General features: G+C 51.3%; 10 protein-coding genes across 10 annotated transcripts; 5 read left to right on the top strand and 5 right to left on the bottom strand.

Annotated features, from left to right (window-relative positions):
* Positions 1 to 221: 221 nt before the first annotated feature.
* On the top strand, positions 222 to 2,320 carry COCSADRAFT_123782 (uncharacterized protein; the record flags this gene model as incomplete). The annotated part of the gene is made up of 3 exons (XM_007704836.1): positions 222 to 564; positions 627 to 942; positions 1,003 to 2,320. 3 exons carry the CDS (start codon positions 222 to 224, stop codon positions 2,291 to 2,293), a joined length of 1,950 nt encoding a protein of 649 aa, XP_007703026.1. The 3' UTR covers positions 2,294 to 2,320.
* COCSADRAFT_192625 (uncharacterized protein) lies at positions 2,285 to 4,974 on the bottom strand. The gene is made up of 3 exons (XM_007704835.1): positions 4,955 to 4,974; positions 4,180 to 4,896; positions 2,285 to 4,132 (listed from the first exon to the last, which is right to left on the bottom strand). Exons 2-3 carry the CDS (start codon positions 4,888 to 4,890, stop codon positions 2,501 to 2,503), a joined length of 2,343 nt encoding a protein of 780 aa, XP_007703025.1. The 5' UTR covers positions 4,891 to 4,896; positions 4,955 to 4,974; the 3' UTR covers positions 2,285 to 2,500.
* Positions 4,975 to 5,243: 269 nt separating this feature from the next.
* COCSADRAFT_344703 (uncharacterized protein) lies at positions 5,244 to 7,113 on the bottom strand (the record flags this gene model as incomplete). The annotated part of the gene is made up of 1 exon (XM_007704834.1): positions 5,244 to 7,113. One exon carries the CDS (start codon positions 7,111 to 7,113, stop codon positions 5,419 to 5,421), a length of 1,695 nt encoding a protein of 564 aa, XP_007703024.1. The 3' UTR covers positions 5,244 to 5,418.
* Positions 7,114 to 8,047: 934 nt separating this feature from the next.
* COCSADRAFT_235379 (uncharacterized protein) lies at positions 8,048 to 9,114 on the top strand. The gene has a single exon (XM_007704833.1). The coding sequence runs from the start codon at positions 8,092 to 8,094 to the stop codon at positions 9,037 to 9,039; it is 948 nt and encodes a 315-aa protein (XP_007703023.1). The 5' UTR covers positions 8,048 to 8,091; the 3' UTR covers positions 9,040 to 9,114.
* Positions 9,115 to 9,190: 76 nt separating this feature from the next.
* Positions 9,191 to 9,939, bottom strand: COCSADRAFT_96771 (uncharacterized protein; the record flags this gene model as incomplete). Its single annotated transcript, XM_007704832.1, has 2 exons — positions 9,191 to 9,802; positions 9,877 to 9,939. 2 exons carry the CDS (start codon positions 9,937 to 9,939, stop codon positions 9,191 to 9,193), a joined length of 675 nt encoding a protein of 224 aa, XP_007703022.1.
* A 251-nt stretch (positions 9,940 to 10,190) lies between these two features.
* On the top strand, positions 10,191 to 10,907 carry COCSADRAFT_29073 (uncharacterized protein; the record flags this gene model as incomplete). The annotated part of the gene is made up of 5 exons (XM_007704361.1): positions 10,191 to 10,193; positions 10,359 to 10,373; positions 10,435 to 10,499; positions 10,559 to 10,711; positions 10,766 to 10,907. The coding sequence occupies 5 exons, from the start codon at positions 10,191 to 10,193 to the stop codon at positions 10,905 to 10,907; spliced, it is 378 nt and encodes a 125-aa protein (XP_007702551.1).
* Positions 10,908 to 11,422: 515 nt separating this feature from the next.
* On the bottom strand, positions 11,423 to 13,274 carry COCSADRAFT_96876 (uncharacterized protein; the record flags this gene model as incomplete). Its single annotated transcript, XM_007704831.1, has 2 exons — positions 11,423 to 12,533; positions 12,997 to 13,274. 2 exons carry the CDS (start codon positions 13,272 to 13,274, stop codon positions 11,423 to 11,425), a joined length of 1,389 nt encoding a protein of 462 aa, XP_007703021.1.
* A 1,311-nt stretch (positions 13,275 to 14,585) lies between these two features.
* Positions 14,586 to 18,764, top strand: COCSADRAFT_235315 (uncharacterized protein). Its single transcript, XM_007704830.1, has one exon. It carries the CDS (start codon positions 14,636 to 14,638, stop codon positions 18,506 to 18,508), a length of 3,873 nt encoding a protein of 1,290 aa, XP_007703020.1. The 5' UTR covers positions 14,586 to 14,635; the 3' UTR covers positions 18,509 to 18,764.
* Positions 18,765 to 19,439: 675 nt separating this feature from the next.
* Positions 19,440 to 20,498, bottom strand: COCSADRAFT_39464 (uncharacterized protein). Its single transcript, XM_007704465.1, has 2 exons — positions 19,976 to 20,498; positions 19,440 to 19,841 (listed from the first exon to the last, which is right to left on the bottom strand). The coding sequence occupies exons 1-2, from the start codon at positions 20,177 to 20,179 to the stop codon at positions 19,689 to 19,691; spliced, it is 357 nt and encodes a 118-aa protein (XP_007702655.1). The 5' UTR covers positions 20,180 to 20,498; the 3' UTR covers positions 19,440 to 19,688.
* A 382-nt stretch (positions 20,499 to 20,880) lies between these two features.
* Positions 20,881 to 23,712, top strand: COCSADRAFT_123761 (uncharacterized protein). The gene is made up of 4 exons (XM_007704829.1): positions 20,881 to 21,018; positions 21,201 to 22,545; positions 22,644 to 23,088; positions 23,191 to 23,712. The coding sequence occupies exons 1-4, from the start codon at positions 20,937 to 20,939 to the stop codon at positions 23,431 to 23,433; spliced, it is 2,115 nt and encodes a 704-aa protein (XP_007703019.1). The 5' UTR covers positions 20,881 to 20,936; the 3' UTR covers positions 23,434 to 23,712.
* The last annotated feature ends 282 nt before the right edge of the window (positions 23,713 to 23,994 follow it).

Here is a 23,994-nt window from a genome sequence, read left to right as displayed (position 1 = left end):
AAAACCCATAACTTTTAGATCTGTGAATTTGGCCCTAGTGTTGAGGACGCATTCATCACAGCCACAATGGCCCATTCCAAGCGAGTAAACTTATTTTGGACAACAGCCTGCCACATTGAACAAAGTATTAAATAACGCGGTAGCCGAAGATGCACAGTGATACAAAACCGATTCAGCTCATTAATCTTCCCACCTCTCAACACTCTCAAAGATAGTTCAGAATGGCTGTCTTCCTATTCAAGTATATCCGGAGAAAGCTTAGAGAACGCGAAGCACAAGAAGCCGTTCCTACCACAGATAATGCACACTTAGTGCCTGAGTACACATCAGCGCATGAATTTCAAGATGGCGTGAACTATTACAACCACACATCCTTCCAAGATTCAACAGGAAGCCATGTCAACTTCCTTACTCCAGAAGAGGCAGCATGGCAAAGATCTCAAGACCGCAAAAACAAGATTCGACAGTGGAAGTTACTACTAGGACTCGTGTTACCCAACTTCCTAGCTGCCACGGATGTCACTATCGTCGCTCCAGTCATTCCACTCATATCATCCCATTTCGGTACGTCAATCCTTCAAGACAATTCCACAACCACAACCACATGTTCTGATCCACATCTCCAGATAAGCTCTCCGGAAGCTTCAATTGGATCGTAGCAGCCTACACCTTGACATTCACCACATTCATCCCGATGTCTGGGCAATTAGCAGACATCTACGGTCGGTATTTTGCACTGCAATTCCAAATGCTTTGGATTATGGTAGGCAGTGTATTCTGCGCCTCTGCTCAATCCTGGGGCATGCTGCTTGTAGGAAGGGCACTGCAAGGGTTAGGTGCTGCGGGTATCATGAATTTGAGCCGGATCATCTTGTCGGATGGTACGACGTTGGCTGAGAACTCAAGTAGCAATTCCATCTTATCGTTGATTAGTGGGTGCAGGTAAGTCTTTTCTTATATCCCAGCATTCAATCGACTTGAAGAGCTGATTTTCGAATTTAGCTACGCGGTAGGACCGGTTATAGGAGGACACCTCGCAGACGCAGGCTGGCGCTACATATTCGTTCTCCCCATCGGAGTCGCAGTCCTCGCCATGGTCCTCATCGCCCTGCTCATGCGCAAAGAACTCGTTCAAGGCCGCGCAACCACTCAACCCTCAACCTCACAGCACAAAAACTATGTATCCGGCCTCACAATCATCGACTGGCCGGGCCTCACCACATTCATCCTAGGCGTCGGCTGCATAATCCTCGCCACACAATGGGGCGGAACCCAATACGCCTGGTCCTCTCCCATTGTCATCCTCCCCCTCACCATCGGCACCATCCTCTGCATCCTCTTCTTCACCCACGAGTACCTCCTCGCCCCCAACCGCGCCATGTCGCGCTTTTTCCCGAGCCAAATCCCCATGATCCCATCGACACTCTTCCGCAAAAAAGATACGACACTCCTCATGATCATCAATTTCTCCGCGGGAATCAGCATGGTTTGCGCGTTTTACTTTATTTCGTATTACTGGCAGCTTGCAGAGGGCTACTCGCCTAGTCGGGCTGGCGTGCAGTTGCTGTACTATACACCCGGTCTGGGCGTAGGTGTCTACTCTGCTGCTCTGATGTGTAATGTGTGGCCAGGCCAGACGTTCTTCCCCCTCCTCATCGGATCGGTAGTCGAGGCCGTGGGACTCGCGCTGCTCACATACTCCGTGTCCATCAGACATACGACGATGGTTAGTGTGTTTCTCACTGTAGCTGGCGCAGGTACGGGACTGCGCTTTATGCCTGTTGCGCTGCATGCGGCGGGCGTGTGGTCGACGCGTGTACCTAGTATGCAGTCGCTGCTTTCTTTTATGCTGCCGTTGGGCGAGACAATGGGCATATCCATAATGGGAAGTGTATTTTCTAATAAGCTTTCTACTTTTCTGGCTCAGATTGCCCGGCATGCAGGTGGTGCAGCGCTGGGTGGCTCTGGAATCCCGAGTTCGGAACTGCTGGATAGTCTTCCGACAGTGGTCAAGAAAGAGGTGCAGGAGGCGGCGGCCAAGGCAGTCATGTGGGCGCTAATTTCCGTGCTCCCGTTTATGGGACTGGCGGTTGTTGCGGCGGTGTTTATGGGGAATGTGTGGATTGGGAAGGCGGAGAAAAAGGCAAAGGATAGGAAGATGGGACGAAAGGCAGAGAAAGGAAAGGTTATGTATGGAGTTTATCTACTTGCGTTGTGTATGCAGAGTGTGGACGAGCGGAAACAGGATTTGGATGTTGATACGGAGCATGAGGTGAGGGCGGGGCAAACGTAGCGCGAGATGAAAGTCTTGACACAGAGTGTAATATATGTAAGTATTTGCTATGTATGATATAATTCCTACCCAAGCTATTCGATCGATATATCAATACTTCTCAAACCCAATCAAAAAACCCAAATTCACTACTCATTCCATCAGGTCAAGGTTATCCACATCCACTATCCAAGCTAGACCGTATCGAACCCTCATACCTCACCCCGCCTAACAAACCCGCTCCCCCGGCTCCCTCCATGGCACGCCCAAAATCTCAAAAATCCTCTTCTCACTCTTACCCTCAATCAACACCCCATGATTCAGCTTTTCCCCCTTCCTCCCTATCAAAACATCCATATATAACCCCCTTTGATTAAGCTTCATACCCTTCTTCCTTGCCAACAACCTCATACTCCTATTGAAAACATCATCACCCGTAAAGTACAACAGTGCGGCACCCATTTCCTGCTCCGGAACGATCAAGAAGTCTATTCTGCGCCAAATGGTGGAGGACGGGAGACAGGATGCGCCGTGCCATTTTGAGCTGCTGGAGTCGCTATAACGGGATGATCTTAGTGAGGCTTTGAGAAAGCCGGTTTTGTATAAGTGTGGGATGAGGACTTCGAAGATGGTAGTGCTCATAGCGGTAGGTGACATGTTGGGCCGTGACAGAATTATATCGATGTCGCCCGAGTCCTGTGCTCCACGGCGGTAGCTTCCCATTATCGTTGCACTGAATTCCGGGTCGATTTCCTTGAGTGCGGCGGCGACGATAACGCCGTGGGCCTCGACTTCGGCGCGTGGGATGCGGGAGTTGAAATCATGGTAGTTTTCGAGTCCGATCTTCTGATTTTCAGAGAGCGTAGCTTTGGTCTTGAGATCTTCGAGAGTGCGGTGGCCGGCTTGGATCCATTTGTTGGCACAGACAAGGCCGACGCCATAAATACCAAGAAACAAACGTAGGGCTACGTCTTGAGGGTTATGACAGGTGCTTTCGAGTCTTCGGAGACGGTCTGTGAGTACTATTTCTTCGATCTTTGCGGCAAGGTGTGTACCGATAGAAGGTAGCTTTGCGGCTTGTTCTGCAGTAGTGATCTTGACCGTTTGTTTCTTCAGCGTGGCAACGCATTTTCGATAGCTTAGGGTTCTCCATTGGTCCTGCATTCTATCGTAGTACTTACACATCTCTTCTAGTATCTGAATAGTTCGGGCATTTGGGTTCCATGAAACATTGCTACTGGCACTTGGGTCCATACATTGGAAACTGTTCATACCGAACGATTTCTTGTCGCGCAACGCTGATGCTTTCGACAAAACACTGAGCCTCTTGAGGTAATCGGTACCCATTGGCAATAGCTCTTGATCCGTGTTCAAGTTCTCTATAGTATTCACACCTCTTGGACTAACTAGTTCTGCCTCTTCATTTTCATTAATGGGTAGATACGCGAGGGACTTAGCCTCCTGGATGGCTTGGAACAGGGCATCCCCAATTTGATCTCTACCTTTCTGTCCTGAGACTATAGCAGCCCCTGGAGAGGACATAATGAAGCTGTCTTCTACTGTTTCTTCGAGAGGACTCGAGGGCGCTGCATCTGTATTGGGATGAGTGGAAGGTACGCTTTCTTCCGTGGGGTGTGAGTCGGTCTTTTGTGTCTCCTGTGTCGCTTTCTTTCTTTTAGAGGATTTTATCTTTAGCGAGCTCTGCGATGTAGTTGATATATGGGAGAGGTGTGGTGCTTGATCAAGTTCGCCTACCCCTTGGACATCTTTTACAGCGAAGTATGAAACAGTAGGGTCTAAGAGCTCCCCACGACTAATACATTGCGGCACATATGGATCGAACTTGACCACCACGACGTTCTGCTTATCTGTCAGCTTGCTATATTGCCAGCTTGAAGTTTACATACTGGAGGTATTGGTCTGCCGAGATGCCGCACCAATTGATTATATGTGTACGTCCCATCATCAGACATGACGTGCGTGATACTATCGCTCCATTTGTCCGCCCATGCAGCACCAAGCTGAATGACCTTGTGTATGCGTCTTCGTCGTGCCATGGAGATATCATCATTAGGGTAAAAGTAGACGATCTTCTCTTTGAGCAATTGCTTGTTTTCGGGGACAAGCTTGATGTTATGGGCAGGCTTCACAGTTTTTCCGCTTTTGAGCTCACGAGGGATGGCGCCCACGCGTTTGTAAAACGGGGTACATTCTTTGTCGAATATTTGGGACAGAGATATCGTCCTCTTTAAACGGCTTTTGCCGTTATTTGTACCCACATTAAGACCGCTGCGTGACTTGGGGATTTGGACACTCTCGGCGGTCTCAGTTTGTGGTACCGTAGATGATCGAGTTAACTTTTGATTGATTTGCCGATTAGAAGTGCGCCGTCTCTCTGTATGCTCCTCGAACTGTGCCTGTATTTCTCGAGGCGTTGGCCCATTGAAACTACTCGAGTGGCTCAGTAGTGAGGTTAATAGTACAGGTTTTGATTCTTCCAGCGCGCGTTCAAGGTTGAGCACACTTTCGTTAGGGGTATATGGCTCATCGTCCGAGAAATTAAGAAGGGCCTGTTCTTCGAAATAAGTTATTTTCGCCAAGAGCTCGGAGTCCGACATCGTAGTCTAACGCAATTGCAAGTTAATAATAGAAAAAATGACGATTGAGGTCGTTGTTGTTTACAGTGATATTGCAATTACTTTGGACCAAATACTACCCAATATCCAAAACTACGACTCAGTTGTTAGGGGCGAAGTAGATGTGGGACATTAGATGAGTTGCGCTTCGAGCGCCGTGAGCTCAATGATTTTGCAACTATTTATACTGCGTCGGGACTGCTAGTGAAAGGAGATGCTGAAGAAGTATCGGTGAAAGAGTGGAGAAACGTCATCTGGCAGCCGGCGCGAGTCGGATTGTCGGCTGACGCGAAGTCACGTGACGCCACAACTAGTTGTCAAGTACTCACTTTCTAGCCTCCATATTTTAAATCTTACTTCTTATACTTCAAATAAGTACAGAGCAATCTTGAATATGAAAATATGAGGAGTAGAGTAAGAAATGAATATGTACTTTGTTTTGAGCAGTCTATCACCTTTCTACCGACAATGACTGACATTTCAAGATCAGGCGCGTTACTTCAGACCTGCTTAAGATCTAGACGCCATCCTCCTCTTTCCAATTGTAGTACTCTCACTTGCACCGACCACCTTTTGTGCCAACTTCGCATCAAGCTCGGTTACAACACCCTTTCCAACTGGCTTTCCGAGGTTATTGCTCATTGGCGTAACAACATCGCACCGCAGTGATTGTGCAGGGCTCATACGCTCCATCCTCGTGTTATTTGTCTGAATGAGCAATCTCTCACGCGAGTCTGCACCGGTGTACGGCTTCCACTCAGCAGCACGAGTGGCGCGGTCGGTGTTGGGGTCCAAGTTGCGAATGAAGCTCGTCCAGTAACTGCGTACCTGAGAGATGATGGGCTTGTTGGTGGTAGAGTAGCTGGCTGGCTCCTGGCCATCAGTGCGCTTCAAGCCCCAGAAAGCGTAGACGTTGACAGTGTGCCAGGCGCCCAAGCCAGATGCCTGGTCGGCTGGGTCCAGCACGTTGTACTTGTAATTGTACGTGGGCACGTTGTCGCGTGCAATGGCGTTCTGGATGTTGCGTGTTGGGCAGTGGCTGCCGATATCACCAATTGCATTGGCGGCGTCAGGCCAGAAGAGTCCTTTACCGGGGAAGGCGGGCTTCGTCATCTTCAAGTAGAGGTCGCTAAGGATTGAGATGGAAGAGTTGCTCAGACTTGGGTCCTGGCCTCCTAGCCATTTCGCTGCATCGCTTGTGGTGTTGAGACTCTGTGGCGCGTTCTTGGTACCTTCGTCTGCGCAAGTGCCCATGATTGTCGGTACCTTGGCGTACTTTCCCTGCTTGAAGAGGTTCACGAGCGAGTCAGTGAATAGCTCGCCGTCTATGTTGGGGTTGAACCAGCAGTTAGAAGAGCGGATGGCCGACTCGTTCAGCGCACGTAGGCAAGAAAGGCCGTCGGTCGCATTGGCACAACCCTTGTCCTGAAGCAAGCATTCATATTGCTCCTCACCCAGCTCTGGAGTACGCATTGTTACCCAAGGGCCTGACTCCATAATGCCACCTACGAACAACTTTTTGCCCGTGTTTGCCGCCATCATGAGCGCAACAGATGTTCCACCTGCGCTAACGCCATCAAGAACAACATGATTAGGATCACCACCGAATTGACTGATGTGCTCTTTGACCCACTCAAGCAACTTGATCTGGTCGCGTATGCCAGCATTGACATCGCCACCTCCTGCCTTTACCGCTTTGCCGTTGAGGAAACCGTACAAGCCCACACGATAGCTGAATTGAACAAATACAACCTGGCCATCTGCAACGATCTCGGTGGGATCCCAGTTGGCGCTAGACTGCGAACTGAAGCCACCTCCTTGGAAGAAAACTACAACTGGTAATTTCGACTTGGTGGTAGCCTTGGAAGGCGCGTATACGCTCAAATAGAGACAGTCTTCAGCGATGTGAAAGCGTGAGTATGTTCCAGAAACAGTCCAGTCATCAGGACGGCTGGGTGGGCATGTTGCACCGTGTGTAGTGGCGTTGATGAGACCGGAAACGACGGGATCTTGCGGTGCTGCGAAACGTAGCTTTCCCATGGGTGGTGCAGCGTACTGGATACCTTTCCAGGCAGATACTCCCATATTGGAGTCAACGACAGCTCCCTGGTATTTTGCGTAGCCAACATCGACAACGGTATCGACGGCCTGTACGATCGAAGACAAGCTCGCTCCGACGGCGAGTAATTGGTGAACGTGCCTCATCTTCAAGACGATTAACGGCAAGAAAGAAATGAACAGAAGCAGGAGATATCCTTGAGAGTAATGAGTGTGAGAAATACTCAACTGCTACTCTATTGTTTCCTTCCTCTGGTGGCTATTTGAAAATATCCCTTCGAATGTTCATGCAACTCCTTGAAACGTGCTAAGCCTGTTATAGCAACAATGTAGTAATATATTTAAGTTTGTTTCGGTCCGTAAGCGGAGTGAACAATGACATTGCCATATGCGTTCTTGCCCCTGTGCCGTTGGAATCGGACCGTTAAGTCAGCACGGCATATCAACTGTTTCATATTGGAATTGAAGGTGGGCACAACCCGACTATGCCTGAAGAAGTCGCGAATACTAGATCTCATGCCTGACAATCAATGACATCCGTCCGTGGTCTCTTGCACACTAATGCACGACTCGAAATGGGGTATTATTGTGAAAATGTAGAGGGGCGAACGCGTGGGGAAGTCAGCATCAGCAATCTAAGGCAAGTGCAGCGGCCCGAGCATTGGAAATCTGTTGAAGCGCCAGGCATGGCACAGTTCGTTAGAATGTCCAGTAGGGGGTACTTACATCCCAATCGACATTACGGCGGATAGTTTACTATGCACTCCGTTAGGCTGTTCTGCTTAATTGCTACTATAGCTTAAGATTCCACTTTTACTATGAATTACTTGAGGTAAACAACGTCAACAAATAGAATTAGTAGCCAATTGAATAGAAAGTTATTCTATAACTGTCTTGCAGATTTCTTGAATAATGGTACATGCATGTATATGTATGCATGTACATATGTATACGTACTTACTAACTATATTATGTTGCTAACATTCTAGCCTATATAGGCCAGTGCCAAGCATTGCTTAACACTACGTAATGGTCTACCGTAACTCTTCGCTTTTGCGCTAAACCAAAGCTTACTTTCATCACTTCTCGTGCCTGGTGGAGATACTGGGTTGCCCCGCGTCCACAATGCCACAGCCACGGATAGCAGCGCCGCTACGCCGCATATTGCTATCTCGACCTTCAATATGTTCGAGACGTCAGACACGCCTTGTAACTGCATCGATTGCACAGCAGTCACTTGCTCGGACCTTCGCCTCCGCCCAAAGTCTCCGCCGGCCAGCGACGGATCCAAAGACTCCCGAGTCGGCGCCTACACCCGACCCCAAAGATGAGGACATATTCATTCCCAAGCACCTCGGCCGACCCATTGGCTTCAAGTCCGCCCCGCAACCAGGCGAAAATGCTAGCATACCTAAGGCGAAAAAAGATTATTCCGGCATGACAATGTCACAGCGGAATTTGGAGAAGCGTAAGGACCTGGTAGAGAAATGGGGCACAAACTATTTTCGCGACTTCAAAAACATTCGCAAATACAGGTCAGGCAAGACATTCATGGCAAACCCTAGGATCTTCAAGAAAGAGGCGGCGTTGTACTTTCCGAACTTTCATGGCGATACACTGGAGGGGAAGGACAGAGACACGACCAATGTATTGATGGGGAAGGTCAGTGTGGTGAATGTGTACAGTTCACAATGGGGTTTAAACCAGGTGGAGACGTTCACTGGAGCTAAGACGAATGCCAATCTGCACAACATGCTTGCACAACATCCAGGGGTAGCGCAGATGGTGGATGTCAATATCGAAGAGAACACCATGAAGGCATGGATCATTGCACTCTTCCAGTGGCGGTTGAAGGCCTCGAAACCAAAAGAGGATTGGGGCAAGTACTTTGTTGTCAGGAAAGGAGTCAGCGAGAGGATACGAGAGACAATTGGCTTGCTGAACGGTAGGGTTGGATACATCTATCTTGTGGATCAAGATTGCAAGATTCGATGGGCAGGAAGCGGAAACGCAGAGGGCACAGAGATGGAGGACATGAACAAAGGGTTCGCCAAGCTGATTGCCGAGGCGTAATAATGCTCCAACAGGAAGAAGCATTGCAATGTTGTAAGATACTTGTACATCATGACGGCTCAGTCGCCTTGTATAAAACAGACCGAAACAAGGTCATGAGGATATCCCACCCGCCCAAACGCCACGTATGAAAATGATAAACCAAAGACAATCACCTGAACCATAAGAGCATTAGGAAGCAGAAAGCGATGAAGCTCGCCAGTATGATGCCGTCTCTTCGTTTCTTGGACCCAATCCTTCCCATCAAACTGTTGATTCCGGGCACCTGGCTTGCAGCACCCACTATTCTCCGGTTGATGTTCGCCAGCGTATCCCTCTGTATAGCAAAGTTCTCTTGTACTGCATATGCTTGGCTAAGAACTGAATCGGCCATGTTGTGTGAGTTGTCGATGCGGTTCCGTTCGTCAAGCATGTAGTCAGCTTCGGCTTGGTTGGCTGAACGATAGGCGTCGATGTCTGATCGTACGTTCGAAAGCAGGTTGGCTCGGTTTCGGGCGTCGTTCAAAGAGGACTTGAGACGAGCGAGTTCGCGGCGGTGATCTGAGAGCACTTCGCGATGTCTGGCAAGGTTGTTTTGCTTGACGGCGGAAGAGCCATGGGTGGATTCGGAGTCGAGTAGTCGTGATAGCTGAGCCACAAGCGCGTCCCGCTGCTCAAGGATTTCTTGCAGCCTAGTTTCTACCCGCAACTCCTCCTCTGAGGGTTTCGCTGGAATGTTTGGTGTCGAGCCGAATTGTGAATATGTGTGGAACAGTGTCTCGGTCTGGCATTCTACGTTAGCAGGGCGGCTCTGAAAGCGGGCCAAGTGCGCCACAGCAGTGAATGAGTGAAGCCTACTTGCTGTTCCAGCGTGCGCGCTTGCTGGCGTAGTTGCGCCCATCCTCCCCCGGTGGAAGACATGTCGAATGTTACACTCTCTCTGCAGGTGAATGCAGCTGCAACGGATCTCGGAGTTCTGGCATCATGAGTGTCGCACCTGTCTGGCGCGGACTACGCAATGCACAGCCAAGACGCTAGTCCACGTTGGTGATCGGCGAAAAGTTAAGCGAAACACCGCTCCGGCCAACACAGTCATTTCGATCAACGAGACCATCGTTGACGACACGCGATACCCCATCTACACCACCCGGTCCTACTAACACACAGTCAAAATGGTACGTTTCCGATCTCAATGTTGCATCTGGAAGGGATATTTTGTTGCGCTGCTCTGAGAGCACCTGCAGTGGCAGGGTCGGGCAGTCGCAGCCTCTGCTAGTGGTGCTGCGCAAAAATCGAAATTATACAATTAAAGGAACAAAATGCTAACTGAGTGCTTGTAGTCTGCCCCCAAGGTCGTACGTAAATCCTCGCTCATTCAAGCCATTGCCTCCCGCCTAGTACTTACAACCGTTGCAGAAGACCGCCCAGCTGTGGAACAAGTCTAAGGATGAGCTCGCGTCTCAGCTCGCCGACCTCAAGTCGTACGTCGCCTAGGAATCGAACACGGAAAACATGGATTGGAGTGCTGACGGAAGTAAAGGGAGTTGATCCAGCTCAGGACCGCCAAGGTTACCGGAGGCTCCAACACCAAGCTCACCCGCATTCATGACGTTCGCAAGGGCATCGCTAAGGTCCTCACTGTCATCAACGCCAACCAGAGGGCTCAGCTCAGGCTCTTCTACAAGGGCAAGAAGTGCGTCAAGATAAGGAAAAAATTGTAGCGAGGCTAGTAGCTAATGCAATGCAGGTACACTCCTCTCGACCTCCGCCCCAAGCAGACCCGCGCCATCCGCCGAAGACTCACCAAGCACGAGGCTTCTCTCGTCACCGAGAAGCAGAAGAAGAAGCAAACACACTTCCCCCAGCGAAAGTACGCCGTCAAGGCATAAGCGTGCTTTTGCGAAGGTGTTTCTCTTTTCTTCCTTTGTCTCATGAAGCATTGCATTGCCGGGGCTTTTCCAGCTAGCGACTCACCCGTGTACTCGTAGTACCATACTCCAGAGGAGCGAGGAAGGTGGCGTAGCAAATGGGAGTGGACGGACAGGGCGATCTTTAACGGAAATGGGTTGGCGTCCATGTCAAGATCTATGAATAAAAAAGTTCAGACAAGCATGGAAATGATACCTCATGATTTGTGAAGGAGCTTTTTTACGTTTTACATGAGCTTCTTTTTTACATTAGATTCCCATGTTGTATCACAAAACTGTCGCAGGGAGTGTCGCGTCGACGACTTCAGGGCGAAATTGCTTTGATGCAAGGGACATAGCGATTGTGTTTGCAAGATTGCTTATAATTGCTATGCGACTAACATTCTATACTAACGCCGAAACAGGAACACTAAGGCTTTTATGTTTCTATCTTCCTATCTAGCCTTGACATTGTTCCAGACATGACCTTGATGTGTCTACTCCCACTCCTTGTACAGACTGAGGTCTTCAGCTCTGACACCTACCATCTCTTCCCTTACACCAATGACACCCACCTTGCCAGTGGCCTCTGGATCATTGTACTGTGCGAGGGATGATTTGAGTTTTTGAAGCACCTCATCCTTGTCCTGGACAAGCAGGACGATGGCATCGAAGCCACCAGCACCGGGCACAACACCACCGACGACGCCCTCGAGGGTCGAGCAGTAATCCAGCAGACGGGTCTGTTGAGGCGGCTCAATGGGCACGCCCGACTTCTCGCCCATGGCGCGAATCAAAGCACGGTTCTGAGAAATGATCTGGCGGAGGGCATCGTACTTGGAGAAATCCTCGCCCTGCTCATCGGTCGCCAGACGCGTAAGCTCGGCAGCCAAGGCTTCGTTTCCAGTCTGCAACTCGTTCCAGATCTTGTTCGCTTCCTCCTGCTGCTCTGCTCTCCACGCGAGGACTTTCTTGACCATGCCGGGCGTCTCACTTCCGCAATCGACATCGCACATGACGAGACGGAGGCCCTTGGGCATCTTGATGGCAGCCTTCTTGATCTCGGTATCCCACGCAGAGCCCTCGACAAGCGAGCGCAGCTTCGTTGCAAATCCGGCAGTGCCGGGTTGCGGGAGGCTGCTGAGCAGCGAGGGTGAGAAGCGCTTGTACAGACAAGATCCGAAGACCGCGCTTGCGATGTCGAAGCCCGAGCCAACTTTGCCCTGGGCATACGAGTGGCTTGCCTGAGCTAGGTTGTGCAGTGTCATCTGGCCCTTTTCGGTGGTGAGATCGAAAAGGTCCTTGGGGAGATAGAAATCTAGGACTGCGGCTGTGAAACTCGTGACGAGGGCTGCACTGCTGCCCAGTCCGGTCTTGTGCGCTTCTCGGAGAGAGACATTGAAGTCTTGGAAGCGCGAGACTTTGTGGGATGTTGCAGAAGTGCGGGCGGTGCCTGGATTTGAGTAGTAGGCCTGATCGGCTAGGATGCGGATGTTGGAGGGCTGGATGAGGGTGTTGGGGAGGAGGGAGTGGATGTAGGTTAGGGCATAGGTGAGTGCGGTTTCTATGAAGGGGTTGCGAGATTGGGCGATGGATTGTTCGTGGCCGCTGGGTAGGTGTTAGTCATGTTTGTGTGTCTAATAGAACAAAAACCATTGTGTATATACGCCTTAAAGCGCAATTGCAAAGTACAAAATAAAAGACAGTGGAGATGGCTGCAGTGAAGTGGGTATCCGTAGACCCTGATCTACTGCCACTGATCATATGACAGTGGGCAGGACAGGGAGAACACAGAGCCAGAACTGGAGCCCAGAACAACCTTGTTGAGGTAGCATGGCTTTGGACTACTGCAAGGAAACCCTGTGGGTGTTCATCGCTGCTTTCTGTATTGCTTCTGATGGAACGTGTGATTGGGTAGTTGCAACGAGTGCATTACCCGATTGAGCAGATAGACGGGATGAGGCTTAGGATGCAACATGAAAAAGTAAAGACGGCTGACTATTGATCGACCCAGAAGCAAGGAGATTGGGGACGGAGACCACCAGTAGGATAAAAGAGATAAGATACTCACATGCTGAGCTGGGTTACGGCGATGCCGGCATCTCCGTCCTGCAGCCTGTAGCCATACTCCCAGATGGCCTCACGGAATTGGGGGCTGGTGACCAGGATGCCGTTGATAGTGACGCCAGACCTCGTCTTGACGGGCTCTACAAGAGAGTGGATTCTTGCATCGAGGCCGAATACCAAGCCTGTGTAGTCCCGGTCGAGCACAAGGTAGCCACCGGCGACTAGGACTTTGGCCGGACAAGAGACGGCAGTCGGACTCAACGGCGCGTCCGAGGAAGACATGGCGTAAAGTGGAGCAGCTGGAGGGATGGGCAGGCAGCGGCACAATGGAACAGTCGGATTTGTAAGACGGTCGGATGGAGCAACGATATTGGCGCAAAACTGTTAGTAAGGACGGGTACGTAGGAGAAGGGGCTTGCTTGAGGCGGGCTCGTGAGCTTGCGGGGTGCACAGGCTGATGTAAAGGGACTGCAAGTGCGGTGGGTCTCTGATGCCACGACTCTCTTGCAGACAGCGTCGAGGGCAGTGTTTTGCAGAGTCGCTCTGGATGCGGCTAGAAGCCGACGGTGCTACTACATACACACATGCTCGGTCTCCGGTGATGGAGCATGTCACGTGGCTTTGCGTCTACTACACTGCATCCGTACTAGGTGTAGTAGTAGTCGTAGTATATGCTACCGAAGTAGAGTAGAAGTACACGTCGCGCAATGGCCATACGATTTGCCGCCGCCTACACACGGGCTCTGCGATCGGGCTGGGCGCACAGAGGCGAGGCAAACTGCGCAGGCAATCAGCTGCACGTCACATCTTGTGGGGTGCAGCCGTCCGCCGTCCGTCTTGTTCTCGTCGTTCTGCCTGACTCATCTACGAGCCCATGGACGCCCTGGACGGCGGCGGTGCCAGAGACTGCCCGGGGCCGACATTATCGACGCGGCGGCTGGCTGCCATTGGCCCGGAAACATCCACCTCTCCCCGTACTCACACACAGCACTGGGCGACGACCGCTGCGCACGCTACACCAACCCCCCGGCACTGCGCCTAGTGCGATAATTTTTCGGCAAAGCTAGCGTCCATGGCATCGGTCCTAATAACTTTTCATGACGACTACGAGCTGTGCGCTCGAAGCTTCCTTCTGGATTCCCGCTAACCAAGTTGCCTTCGTGGCTCACAATATCTTCCTCCAGGCCACAGTGTGCCGTTTCCTCTCCCACTCCCTCTTCCCTCTCCTATTCCCCTGCGACGACGTCTCCGGACCACTACCCGCTACGCTGCGAAGCCTACAGTAGCATTTGCTCACATTTGCGCACTGAGCTCCAACCACCCCACGCTCTCCTTACACCCGAAAAGCGCGTTTGTTTGACGGTCATCGTCAAATGAACCTGCACCGTCGCGTAGGGATCTCGAGAATAGTACGTACATGATAATTTCGTCCGTCAGCACCCACTCTCCACCCGCACGAGTCGCGCACTGCAACAGTAATTCTGCTGCCTAAACACCAAGAAAAAAAACCGTCGTGAAACGCGCCGGCCTATCTCCGAGTCCCCGCAGCACCTTCGTCTTCAGGCTCCCACCTCAGGCCTCTTATGCTGACCATCCTCACCTAGTCTCACCCTTCCCATCTGAAGGGCTCCTCCAATTCCTAAATGGTCTTTAAGAGCTTCCACCTCGCGCGCCAGAGTCTTGCCAAAGGCTTCACTCACGGTTATGCTCAATCAGTAGTTGCTGGTGTTAGCCAGAACAATCCACTCGCCTCCCTCCAACACGATCGCTTCCGCAAAGGCCTCAAGAACCAACATGCCTTTGCATCCACCTCGTCTACCACGAGCGCTCTCAAGGCGCTCGCCGTCGCACAACCCGACCACCAGGACTCAGGTCTAGCCGCATACTACACTGCGTGGCAGAAGCACCAGAGAACTGATGACAAGGAGTGGTCGCAGTTTCAGTTCCGCAAGCTCATCGAATGGGACCCAACAAGCGCCAAAAATGTGGCCGAGGTCAAGGAAAGCAGTGTTGCTATTGAAGAAACAGCAGAGCCAGTTCCCGCTCCTGCTCGTGGCTCCATCAATCGCGCATATAGTACCAGCCAGGTAGAAGATTTCAAGAAGGCTGTCGGCAGTGAAGAGGCGGAAAAGATTGCCCTGGCAAAGGTTGACGAGGCAATTGCACAAGAGGTGGCGAAACACAAGGCTGGCAATGAATCCATACAAGCCGCTGACGAAGTCTCCGCCATTGAAGAGGTTCGATCGCAATCTTCTGCAACAGTCGACGACACTCTTGTAGGATCGCCAACTTTCAGCCACACAGAGTCAACTATCGCCACCAGCCCAATTGAAGCCCACGATGAGTATACCGTACAGCTCCAGAAGCTGGCTATCAACCACAACTATGCTGAAGTTCCCGCTGTTTTCGAGGCTATGCTCCGTTCCGATGTTAAGCCATCAGTCACCGCGTACAATGCTCTGCTATCCGCAGCGATACACCTTCCCCGTGCACAACACCAAGTTGTTCCCAAGGCCCTGGATGTATACTCGGACATGCTTCGTCGACGAGTCGTTCCCGACACCACTACTTACACCACTCTTCTCGAACTGCTTTCCGTCCGGTCTTTGGAAGTTATTTCTTTGAAACAGAGTTTCGAAGACAGGCGACTACGATATGGCGGAATGGAAGAGGAAGGAAGGTTTATGCTCCAATCCCACGAGACTGACTACGCTATTCTGGCTGAAGATGGATCACTGTCAATCGCCGTGAGGCTTTTTGATGCTGCCGTCAGCAGTGAATCTAGCCGCACTTTCTCGGAGAAGACTTACCGACTGCTTGTCACTGCCTGCGCGGAGAGCGACCGTGTAGAGGATATGGTGCGAATCTATTCGCACATGGAATCTCGTGGCGTAACTCCGGCTGCTGACATGTTCGTTCCAATGATCCACGCTTTCGGTAAGTCTGGTGACTTGAGGAGCGCGGTCGAGTGCTACGACGAATACAAAGCCCTCGCAATCTCAAACGACAATGGCGAGATTGAAATCAGCAGGAAGGACAATGATGTGTACGCTGCCCTTGTCAAGGCATACGCAGTCTGCGATCGCCTAGAGGGCGCTCAAAAGTTTGTGTCCAAGATCGAAAGCGGGCTTACTGCACCTGAAGAAGTCACTTCGGTTCGTGACATCGTAGGCCTCAAGGCTTTCCTCCCGGAGTGGTTGAAGAACGGCTCCTTTGATGAAGCCTACGTACACGCCACCGAGTATCTCAGCCCACAAGCCCGCCAAATCGCCATGGCTGCTATTTGCATCAAGGCTGCTGACCGCGACGCCGTCGAGGTAGCTACCCAGGCTTTCGATGACCTGCCGGCCGAGGTTGACCTCTCTCGACCAGCTATGGCCATGGGAGCCATGCACATTCGCACTGGAAACATTGAAGCAGCCGAGGTCTTCTGGAGGATGCTCGAGCTGTCGCCAACGAAGCCCGACTTCATTGAACCTACCGCCATGCATAGCATAGCATTGATTGGTAGTGGACATGCGGAACGTGGTCTTCGTCAGGGTCGTCAGATGTTTGCTCGCATACGGGACTCTCAGTCTGGCTCTACTCAAGCCAAGATGGAGATTGTAGAGCACATTGACGAGGCTATCGAGGTTATGGGACAGTTCATGATGAAGCGTGGCATCTTCCTTCAGCCGCGGGCTAGCATGGAACTGATGTGGACGATGATTGAAAACGGCGGCCTAGTCACCCCAGTTGCTCACCACCTACTTGCTGGAATGGGACCTGAGGCCGTTGTTCAACTCAACTTCGATGACATCACGCTCCTGATGCAGATCCAATCCGGCATCCTCCTTCAGGAGGCCGAAGTTGACGTTGCTCACGCTGCACGGTTCGCCCATCTTCTCGAAGTCATCACTGCCACCGGCTCGCCAGTCAACAAGACAACATCTAGTCTTGTTGAGCAAGTCCTTGCCAAGCTCGACAGAGGTGACCTCCAGCACCGTTGGTATGCTTACAAGCACCCCGCCCCAGACTCAGTGTACTCTCCAGGACAGTTTGCCGCCTATCCTGTCCAGGCCCCTACCACTCCTGCAGCGCCTACTTTCGAGGACCAGTACGATCCATATGCCGCGTCCACCGATAACAAGGGATCAGTTGCTATCACCGAGCTGCTCGAGAAGACTCACGGACGATCATCCAACCACCTCAACGAGGCTTTGGCGAAGTTTAGGAACATGCGCCGGGCTGGTCGCCATCCCCGGTTCTTTACCTATGCCAAGCTCATCACTGCAGCTGCAAAGGAAGACCGGTTGAATCTGGCTCACGACATCTTGAACCTCGCCAAGCAGGATGTTCCTCTTCTACCGCAGTACCGCATCGTTCGATACGGTTGGGTTACTATTCTGGACGCAATGGTCGCTGCTTGCCTCACTTGCAATCAGCGTGATCTCGCTGGAAGGTACCACCAGGACCTGCTTGAGATGGGTGCTGCTCCTACCGCCAACACCTTTGGTCTTTACATCACTACCCTCAAGGAGTCTACCAAGACTTTTGATGAGGCGACCGAAGCTGTCAAGATCTTCCTTCGCGCAAAGGCCGAGGGCGTTGAGCCTTCGTCCTTCCTCTACAACGCCCTCATCGGCAAGCTTGGAAAGGCTCGCCGTATTGATGACTGCCTCTTCTACTTCTCCGAGATGCGCAACCTCGGTATCCGACCTACCTCTGTTACCTACGGTACCATTGTCAACGCTCTGTGCCGTGTCAGTGACGAGAAGTTTGCTGAGGAGTTGTTCGAGGAGATGGAGAGCATGCCCAACTACAAGCCTCGCCCTGCTCCCTACCATAGCATGATGCAGTTCTTCCTGACCACCAAGCGCGACCGCAGCAAGGTTCTTAGCTACTACGAGCGCATGCGTGCTAAGCGCATCGAGCCTACTACTCACACCTACAAGCTACTGATCGATACGTATGCCACGCTTGAGCCGGTCGATATGAAGGCTGCGGAGAAGGTGCTTGAGCAAGTTCGCAGTGCTGGTGCTGTTCCGGAGGCTGTCCACTACTCGTCATTGATCCACGCCAAAGGCTGTGTGATGCATGACATGGAAGGCGCTCGCCATCTCTTCGACACCGTTCTTAGCGATAGCCGCATGCGCCCCCAGGCCTGCCTCTACCAGGCACTGTTTGAAGCCATGGTTGCCAATCACCAAATTGCCGATACCGAGTCTGTTCTCCTCGACATGCGCGCTCGCGGTGTCGAGATGACTCCCTACATTGCCAATTCCCTCATTCATGGCTGGGCCCTTGCTCACAACATCGAAAAGGCGAAAGCCATTTACGACTCCGTTCCAGAAAGCAAGCGTGAGCCCAGCACCTACGAAGCCATGACGCGTGCCTACATGGCCGTCGAGGACCGCTCAGCTGCCATGACCGTCGTCAACGAAGGTCTGTCCCGCGGCTACCCCGCTGCCGTTGCCGGCAAGATCCTCGAGCTTGTCGGCGGTGGTCGTGCGCCCGTATCTGAAGTCGCTGCCTAGTTTCGACTCAGTTACATACACATCTCTCTTTCTCTTCTTCTTCTCTTTGATTCTGCTGCCATTTATGGCGTTTCAATCATATACACCTTTTTTTTTTACCTGATTTACTTGGACGGCCGAACCAACTAAAAAAGAATTTTTCAGCCCAGTCTCCCTCCCCCTGTGTTGCTGTTGAGCGGCTTTTTTTTCCCGCTCCGGCGACTGGGGGCTAGGCTAGCTATATAACCTCGTTTTTTTTGGCATGTCGCTTCTATAGTTTTTAGCGACGGCGTTTTGTTTCATCATTGGGTTCTCGGTCCTGTCTTTTTTTCTTATCTCTCTCGTCTTTGTATTTGGATGTGTCTTACGATATCCCCACAATTCAACAATGGGTGAGGGGAAGCTGGGTGGGTCGGTTAGGTTTTTTTGTTTTCTTTCTGGCGTCCTTGTGTGTGTCACGATGGGACGAGATTGGAAAATCGAAAAAGGGCCTTGTTGACTGACCTGATTTCTCATATTACCCAGGGCTGGGTTTATGTTTTTTTGTGGCGGGCAAAGGGGATTGTTTTTTTATAATGGCCATGATGTTTCTTTTTTGGTAAAAGGCATGATGGTGTTTCTCTGTTGGGCTGTGTAACAATACCCTTGGATTTATACCATCTCCTCTCTAGATCATGCACGGAAGGCATGAGTGTGTATGTTTGGGAAGTAGATAGATGTAGAGATATATGATGTGTGTGAGTTGCAATGGAAAGAAGAAATATACAATAACAAAGACGGGCTCTCTCATGATTGATTGTTGTCAAGGTGGTGTGGTGGATGTGGGTGACTGTGAGTACATGCCAACCTCGTGCATATTCCTTGCGCAGAATCATCCCATGCGAATGTGCTTAATTACATCCTTTCTCGCCTTACATCTGGCTTCTGAGGACGATACAAGAAACCTCATCTACCCACATGCAATTTCTCCATTTTGCTCAATTAGTCAGGAAAAAAAATATAAGGTGTAAATATTAAAGTCATGAAATCGGGGGGGGGGGGTTCCCTCCGCCACTCCTCCCCACAACCCATCTCCAAATGTTTATATACATACGATAAGATATCTATATATACATTTTCTCCTCTCTCTCTCTCTCTCTCTCTCCTCTTTCACCAATTATTTACCCACACAGGTCTGCCCGTCTACTCTAGCACTCAGTATTTAATTGTAATTCCTTGTCTCGGTCGCTTGATCTGCTTCTCGCGCGAGACGGTTCTCGTCTGCGGCTTGTTGGAGGGCCTGGTTGTTTGTTTGGCGTTTCTGAGCGTCGAGCTTCTTTTGTAGGTCACCGGGGGTGGATTTGTTTGCGCGGGCCTGAGTATGGGTTAGCTTTTTGGGCTTGGTTGCTTGGTCGCTATAGGGTTGTGTTTGTAGGCAAGCATGCTTGCAAGAGCGGATTGCGCGTATCTCCTGCCAGTTCACTAGTGGGATAATATGTAGCAACGTACCTCGGCTGCAGCGGCGGCGGCTGCTTTTGGATCGTCTTGCTTATTGCTGTCGCCTAATGTGCGCGGTGGGCCTCCGACTTTTGGCTTCGGGGCGGCGGCATTGTTGGGTACGGATGCGCGTGTTGTGGGCGCAGGCGCAGAACCGAGTGTGCGCCCTGGGCCGTCGAAGTTGTCTTTGGACTGTTTACCGCAGAGGTTGCCCATGTGTAATGTCGATATGGTAGTGCTGTTAGGTGGCGGGATGCAGAAGGCAGCTAGAAGGCAGCTAGAAGGAGGAGGATTGTTGGGAAGAGTCGTCGTGTATCAGATGTGGCTGTGCTACTGAGCAAAGGGTCCAAGGAGGGTTGTTGCTGACATGTCAGCCTCAACGGGCGCGCGGGGGAGGTGAGTTGGATTGACGACGCAGACGCGTGGGATTGGCGCCAAGTACCCGTTTCTCGGATTCCCGGCTATGCAACTGTGTTCCAGGGTCGCCAGTCATGTCATGGTACCATTCTTTTGTCCATCTGCCTCCAACACTGGCACATTCCGGGACGACCGCAAAAAAGCAATGCCTGTCGCAGCCATCAGTCGCAGGTCGCAGTCGCATTGCAGGTGAGTGGGTACACTAAAGTCGTAGTGCACACTAACCCGGAGTGCCCAGTCCGCTGCAACGAAGAGATGGCGGTCGCGGCTGATCAAGGCATGGCAAGGCTAATATCTGAATGGCGGCGCACACACAGCTACGGCTGCGAGACAGCGTGCAATCAGTCTATCAATGACCAGGATATCCATTCTATTCAGAAAGAGCAAGGTCATGTGGCACACAACATCGCAGGCACAGAGCGGATGCGACATTTCGATTTTCCAAAGAGCGGCCAATGACGACAGATACAACTAAAGCTCAAAACTACACGTGATAGGCGGGCGGCATTCTCGCGATGCGCTAATCCCCATACATTCCCTCTCCCTCGAGCGCTATATGTCCATCTCAAGTCTCCAAAACTTCACTGATTGTAGAGACAAGTCGAGAGAGGCTTGCCTAATGAAGGGGTCACGCTCACGTACGTCACTCAAAATTCCCCTTCACATGTCCATCCTCGCAACCATGCAAATTCGAGTGTCCAACTTGAGTACCGAGATGGCCTACCTTGCAACACTTCCATATTGTCGACCCAAACGCCTGCGACTCTGTCCTTCGAAGAAAGGAACCAGCCGACGCCCAAAATGACTAACAGCTGTGCAGATTGCGATCGCGACTCGGCCTTTGGCGACGACGACTACCTCCGGGCTTCAGAGTCCATGTTTCCCTCTCCCGTCGTTGCAGGCACGAAGCGGGATGCCAATGAATTGCGAGATGACGACCCAAAATCTATCCAAACAGCGGGTCTGAGCTCAGAAGAGTACCCTCTTGACCCCCAGCTGTGTTGCAATAGGTGCCCTGAAAACTGCCCAGAAGCAATCGACGTGCGCCCGACAAAACGCAAGGCTTCAGCTGACAAGGTTGGCGAATTCCACCATCCTACTACCACACAGTCACACCAGGCTACCGAGCCAGACTGCCCCTTCCCAGACGACTCTTTCGAGAAGTTTTGTCAGGAGTGCAATCTAGAGCCATCTTCTCACTCAGACTGCTCAGTCCCGTGTCCCGCCAACGACTGCGTCCAAGACGACGTTTGCTTTGACCCTCGATGCACTCAGAAGAACGCGCACTGTACCGACAACTGCGTAGACCCAGATTGTACCAAGGTCGCCTCTCCAGACCAACCATGCTTCTGTCAGAAGTGTAACGCTGCACCTTGTCCATTGGGTGACCCAAACAATGAATGTCACTTCGCTCACACCGCTCCTACCCCGGTTGGTACAATATACTGTTACGACGATGCGCCGTGTCACTTTCAGGAAGGGCTTCATAGCCACCAAGGCAGCCTTGCTTCCTTTGAGACTTATCCTTGCTTCTCTCAGACTCATGACTACCACCCTGCCGACGACGTCACGACGACAACCTCGAGCGCCCCAACACCAGCACTATCACACAGCAACTATACCTCGCTAGAAAGTGCCTTCACCACGGAACACTCACCAGTACCTGGCAAGACAGCCTTTTCACCACACTGTTTTCTCAATGTTGCTGGGGACCATTGTCACATTGACAATTCGTGTTGCCACGGCCCCCGTAGAGCATGTGGCGACGCCCCATCTGCATCACAACTGCAGTTGGATCTGTGGGACGCATCAGTCGCACAGGGAAATGGGCTAGCCACCAACTTTATGAACTTTGGGTTCAATCCTAGTCTGCCCACTAGCCCCATCTCAGTTGACCGGAGCTCAATACATACCACCAACCCTTTCAGCCTTGGAGACCCTATGCTGGGCTTTAATGACCACTCTTGGATGCTGACGGATTCAGCATTCCCAAACGTCTATCAACCAGCAAGCTCGTTTGGCACTATGAACAAGCTTGATTTTCTTGCTTCTGCTGTTCAGAACGATATCTTACGTCCGAACACTACGATTTCTTCAGGTTCAAGTACAATACTGGGCGCTGCTACTACTGCTACTGGAGATGGACAGACATGTGTCTGTAAATGGTGAGTGATTTGCGCGTCTTACACGCTGTCAGACGCATAGCCTCTGGAACCTCTTGACATCTTCTGCAACGGCACAACGTATACTAACAACCACCTAGGCAACATGGCCCTGGAATGCTTTGTCTGGCGCTCTTCGACACCCCAGAGGCACTACACAAGCACATCAAGACCATGCACGTGGACAATTGCACGCACTGTTTCTGCCAATGGGAAGGCTGCGATGTCTCTACCAAAGACTTCAAGCAGCGCTCCAAGCTTTCTCGTCACCTCCTCGGCCATGCTGGCTACCGTCCATATGCCTGCAGCTACGATGGTTGCGACAAGACGTTTGCCACGAACCAAGCCAAGGATAACCATGAGAGAACGCACACAGGCGAACGACCCTATGTCTGTGATCGCTGCGGATACACGACAACCACGCATACACAATTGCAAACACACATCAGCGCTCTACATGAGGGCAAAAAGCCGCACAAGTGTCGCTTCTGCGAGTTTACTTGCGCCGACTCGAGTAATTTGAGTAAACACGAGCGAACGCATCAGGTGAGTTGACTTTGTTTGAGAATACCTCGTGAGGGACTGCACATCACCTGTCATTCATTGCGAAACAAAAAAAAAGAGATAGAAGTACTAATTTTCACCCAGACACTCCGCCCTTACCGCTGCCCACAGGAAAACTGCACCTTCAAACCCGACTGTCGCTGGGAGAACCTGAAACGCCATCTCCGCCGCTCGGGTCACTGTCCGCAGCTGCTCGTCGAGACGAGCGACGAGTACAAGTTATATCGCGAGAGCGTACGCCGCGAGATTGATGACTGGCATAAGAGGAATGAGGATGGGGGGTTAGGTAGGGCGGGAAGGAGAAAGGGGGGTAGGACTGCTAGGTAGGTGGTAAAAGATTTATTGTATATAGGGTGTGAGTGGGATATATGCATCCCCGTTTGAAAAGGTGAAGTGGGTGTTGATGAGGATAAGAGGGCATTGGATGCGCCAGCAGGTGAGCGGGAAGATGAAGTTGTGGTGCCTACAGACACAGATACTTGGAGTCCGCGAGGATGGGTCAATGATGATGAGAGCGACACAAACAAGAATTACTAACGGCACCATGTCAATGACGAACATGTACACATGAATAGATGAACAAATGAATAAAAGGGAATTTGAGACATTCTTTCGGTCTTATGCTCCATGTCTATTTAACAAGAAAGCAGTGCCAGCACAGCCAATGTCTAGGGGTATATTCTTGCAATGCAAAAGAGCGAGAGAGAGAGAACAGTTAGGAAGCTGAGTAAATCAAGAAGAAAGAGTAGAACAAAGACAACAAGGTCTCCCAAGTTTTCCAAAGTTTCTATGGACCCCCCCCCCCAGCCCACGGCCTTGACTAATCCAAAAACAAACAAAAACAAGGACCGCAATGCAGCAACCCGACAAATATCTGTACAAACACGC

This window comes from Bipolaris sorokiniana (genome assembly GCF_000338995.1).
Source record: "Bipolaris sorokiniana ND90Pr unplaced genomic scaffold COCSAscaffold_12, whole genome shotgun sequence".
NCBI lineage: Eukaryota > Fungi > Ascomycota > Dothideomycetes > Pleosporales > Pleosporaceae > Bipolaris > Bipolaris sorokiniana.
Note: the sequence above shows the minus strand (reverse complement) of the source record. Positions and strands in the feature narration are given on the sequence as shown.

Excerpts from the sequence above, each read along its gene's own strand:
- COCSADRAFT_192625 (XM_007704835.1), bottom strand. The coding sequence starts at position 4,890 with ATGTCGGACTCCGAGCTCTTGGCGAAAATAACTTATTTCGAAGAACAG. Across the intron at positions 4,133-4,179 it reads TCGGCAGACCAATACCTCCA|AACGTCGTGGTGGTCAAGTT; the intron begins GTATGTAAACTT and ends ACAGATAAGCAG.
- COCSADRAFT_235379 (XM_007704833.1), top strand. The coding sequence starts at position 8,092 with ATGCCACAGCCACGGATAGCAGCGCCGCTACGCCGCATATTGCTATCT.
- COCSADRAFT_235315 (XM_007704830.1), top strand. The coding sequence starts at position 14,636 with ATGGTCTTTAAGAGCTTCCACCTCGCGCGCCAGAGTCTTGCCAAAGGC.
- COCSADRAFT_39464 (XM_007704465.1), bottom strand. The coding sequence starts at position 20,179 with ATGGGCAACCTCTGCGGTAAACAGTCCAAAGACAACTTCGACGGCCCA. Across the intron at positions 19,842-19,975 it reads CCGCCGCCGCTGCAGCCGAG|GCCCGCGCAAACAAATCCAC; the intron begins GTACGTTGCTAC and ends ACCCATACTCAG.
- COCSADRAFT_123761 (XM_007704829.1), top strand. The coding sequence starts at position 20,937 with ATGTCCATCTCAAGTCTCCAAAACTTCACTGATTGTAGAGACAAGTCG. Across the intron at positions 22,546-22,643 it reads CAGACATGTGTCTGTAAATG|GCAACATGGCCCTGGAATGC; the intron begins GTGAGTGATTTG and ends ACAACCACCTAG. Across the intron at positions 23,089-23,190 it reads AACACGAGCGAACGCATCAG|ACACTCCGCCCTTACCGCTG; the intron begins GTGAGTTGACTT and ends ATTTTCACCCAG.